Source organism: Eimeria acervulina, genomic scaffold, assembly GCF_000499425.1.
Source record: "Eimeria acervulina Houghton genomic scaffold, Eah_scaff65, whole genome shotgun sequence".
NCBI classification, from domain to species: Eukaryota; Apicomplexa; class Conoidasida; order Eucoccidiorida; family Eimeriidae; genus Eimeria; species Eimeria acervulina.
Genome location: NW_013549673.1, coordinates 3,919 through 7,453, shown reverse-complemented (window position 1 = coordinate 7,453; position 3,535 = coordinate 3,919). Strand labels below are relative to the sequence as shown.

Below are 3,535 nucleotides of genomic sequence, written 5' to 3'. Positions count from 1 at the left end.
TGTTGCTGTTGCTGTTGCTGCTGCTGTTGCTGCTGTGCCCGATCCTATCGATTTCGTCTGTTGTGGAGACATGAATAACTTGCAACACTATTGGCTTCCTCTTTGAGGCAGGTGGGCTCTTTTCAGTCTCTGCTGCTTCTGTTGTTGCTGCTGCTGCTGTTGTTGCTGCTGCTGCTGAGCCCTCAGCAGCTCTTCCTTGGTCCTGACTCTTTGCAGTTGCAGCAGCAGGAGCAAAAGCAGCAGGAGAACGAGAAGCAGCCGGATCACCAGCAGCAGCACCATCAGCAGCAGGCTGCTGTTGCTGTTGCTGCTGCTGCTGCTGCTGCTGCTGCTGCTGTTCCTCCCAGTCTGTAACAATAAGAACAGCAGCATCATGCATGCCTGCTAAGTTGAGAGCGGAGAGTTTAGCCATTCCGAAGTCAAATTTGCGGTAGTCGTAAATTGCAAAGTCGTTGTCGTACTTTCGACTCGTCTTCCCAACCTGCGCATACACCCCAATTCAATGCATGCAAATACACCTGCGTATACACCCCGTTTCAATGCATGCAGATAGACCTACACATAGGCCTGCGATATACACCCCAATTCAATGTCTATACATAGACCTGCGCATACACCCCAATTCAATGCATGCAGAATAGACCTGATATAGACCTCACCTGTCCCCTGTGCAGCGGCTGCGTGTTGCAGCGCCAGTAGTTTGAATACTCAGGTATAAACTTTATTTCTTTCTCGATCTCTGCGCGTACAGAGGCATCAACTAAATCAAAGAAGCTGCAGCAAACTGACGGCAGCTCCTGCTGCTGCTGCTCCTCTTCTTCCTCCTCGTTCAAGTCCTCTGCTGCTGCTACTTCTGCTGCTGCTGCTTCTGTTGCTGCTGCGGCTGCTGCATCATCGGCTGCCGCTGCTGCAGACTTGCTGCCGCATCCACATGCGTCTTCACCGGTGTCTTTGCTGCTGCAGCTGCTGCTGCTGCTGCTGCTGCTAGGTTGCTTGGGGTGGTGTTGGTGGTGGGGTTGCTCTTTGTGCTGCTGCAGGCCTTTAAGGGCACTTGCTGCTGTTCCCGCGACTTCTTCCTGATCTTCCATCTGACTCGCTATGATTCCTTTGCCTCTGCTGAGGGTGGGATCGACGATCCCATCGCGCAGCACCAGCACAGCATCTGCTTCCTGCAGCACAATCTGCTGCAGATGCTGCTGCAGCAGCTGCCGCTCAAGAGACACCCGCGCATCAAAGCGAGAAAAATATAAAGGACGTAAAAATGAACACAAACGAAAACTCTCTAAACGAGAATGAGGAGTTGGTAAATCCAAGCATGCATCCCTGAAGCAGCAGCAGCAGCAGCAGCAGAAACAGAAGCAGCAGCAGCAGCACAGACGAGAACAGCAGTGTGGGAGCAGAACCAGGCGTTGCTGCAGCAGCAACAGAAACACAAACAGCACTACTGGCAGCAGCAGCAGCAACAGCAGCAGAAGCATCCGACGCGAAAGCAGCAGCAGCAGCAAGAGAAGCAGAAGAGGACACAGCACGAATGGGGGCAGCAGCAGCTTTTGGTAGCAGCAGCACTAGCCAAAGCAGCAGGAGCTACAGCAAATGCAAAGAGACGTCTGTAGGAGTTGCAGCAGCAGCACAGCAGAGAAGGGTGAGGGAGCAGCAGCAACAGCAGCAGCAGCAGCAGCAGGAAAAGCGGCAGGAGCAGGAACAGCAGCCGCAGCAGGAGCAGCACCAGCCAAAACAAGAGCAGCAGCATCAGAAAAAGCAGCAGCGAGAAACGGAGCAGCGCGGAGTCAGAACTGCAACAGCAGCAGCAGCAGCAGCAGCAACAGCAGCAACAGCAGCACACCATCCTGAAGCATTCATGAGTTTGAATAAGTTGTGGAAGCGGTGGTTTATATTAATTATATTCGCAGGAAGAGGAAAGGGGGGAGGAGCTGCAGCAAAAGACAAACACAAACGCTGCTCGCATACAGAAGCCTCGCTGCTGCTGCTTGCTGCTGCTTGTTGCTGCTTGTTGCTGCTGCTGCTGCTTGCTGGTGTGTGCTGTTGCTGCTGCTGTTGCTGCTGCTGTCTTTGTCTGTGTGCAAGGGTTTATCTCTGTGCTACTGAATTTGTTTGCTGCTGCTAACTGCAGCGGAAGCTCACCTGGGCTTGTTTGCTTCTGCTGTTGCTGTTGCTGTTGCTGCTGCTGCTGCTGCGTCTGCGTTTGCGCTTGCGTCTGCTCCTGCTGCTGCTGCTGCTGCTGGGCCTCCATCTCTTCCTGCTGCAGACGCCAGTGTGTCTTGTACTGCTGCTGCTGCTGCTGCTGGTGTTTGCTGCGCAGCCACGCTGCTGCTGCTGCGCTGCGACTCTCCAGGGTCCGCAGCGCCGTTGACAAGGCAGTAAGCCAGAACGCCTGTGCAGAGCAAACCCTAAACCCTAAACCCTAAACCCTAGACGCCAAACCGTAAACCCTAAACCCTAAGTTGGGCAAACGAACTTAGAGAGAAGCGAGAAAAACAAAGTATGCAATCGGAAAAGCAGAGGTAAGAAACAAACCCTAAACCCTAAACCCTACAGACACAAACTTGTATGGAGAGAGCAGTAAAGCAGGACAGACGAATTAAGGTTTAGGGTTTAGGGTTTACAAGAGGAGCGGCTAGAAATGTGTATACAAACAAAGCAAACAAAACGCGAGAGACACAGCAACACTCAAAACTGCCACTGCTGCTGCGGCTGCTGCTTTTCTGCTGCTGCTGCGGCTGCTGTTTAGCTGCTGCTGCTGCGGCTGCTGTTTCTCTGCTGCTGTTGCTGCTTCTTTTTCCCCCTGCTGCAGCTGCTGGCGCTAATATTCTGCTGCTGTTGCTGTACCTTCTGCTTCTACTTCTTCTGCAGCAGCTGCTGCAGCAGCAACAGCTTCAGCAGCAGCTTCAGCAGCAGCAGCAGCAGCTGCAGCTTCAGCAGCAGCAGCAGCAGCTTCAGCAGCAGCAGCAGCAGCAGCTTCAGCAGCAGCAGCAGCAGCAGCAGCTTCAGCAGCAGCAGCAGCAGCAGCAGCTTCAGCAGCAGCAGCAGCAGCTGGTGTACCTGTCTTTTTCTTTCTAGCGGGGAGAATATCTGAAGCGTCAGCTTATTGCGTAAATGCTTGTGAGTGCTGTCGATGTTGGGCTTAGAAAGATGAGACGAAGACAAAGTAGAAATTGCCGTTGAATTCTGAGGTGTACAGACACCCCACATTATCATACTTCATCATCTTAGGGTTTAGGGTTTAGGGTTTAGGGTTTAGGGATGAGGTGCAGTGATAACAACAGCAAGCAAATGCTACAGAGAAGCTTCACGCACCACAAACACAAATAAATAAATAAATAAATAAATAAATAAATAAACAAACAAATTAATAAACAGACAAACAAATAAACAAAACACGAAGAGAACAAAACGATAAAAGCGCTGCTAATTAAAACCAACAGAGCAAACAAATAAATGAACGCCGAAATGCATAGTGAAGAAACGCACATCAAACTCAAGTGACACTGCAGCAGCAGCAACAGGAGCAGCAACA

At 51.5% G+C, this 3,535-nt stretch overlaps 1 protein-coding gene across 1 annotated transcript in view; it reads right to left on the bottom strand.

Annotated features, from left to right (window-relative positions):
- EAH_00011910 (sufB/sufD domain-containing protein, putative) overlaps positions 1–3,210 on the bottom strand; it is a gene marked incomplete at both ends in the record, with an annotated part of 6,360 nt that extends 3,150 nt beyond the window's left edge. Inside the window, 5 exons of the mRNA XM_013394762.1 lie at positions 80–481; positions 660–1,323; positions 2,143–2,392; positions 2,848–3,090; positions 3,204–3,210. Of these exons, the coding sequence (XP_013250216.1) occupies positions 80–481; positions 660–1,323; positions 2,143–2,392; positions 2,848–3,090; positions 3,204–3,210 (1,566 nt within the window). The remainder of the gene's footprint in view (positions 1–79; positions 482–659; positions 1,324–2,142; positions 2,393–2,847; positions 3,091–3,203) is intronic.
- Between the last annotated feature and the right edge of the window lie 325 nt (positions 3,211–3,535).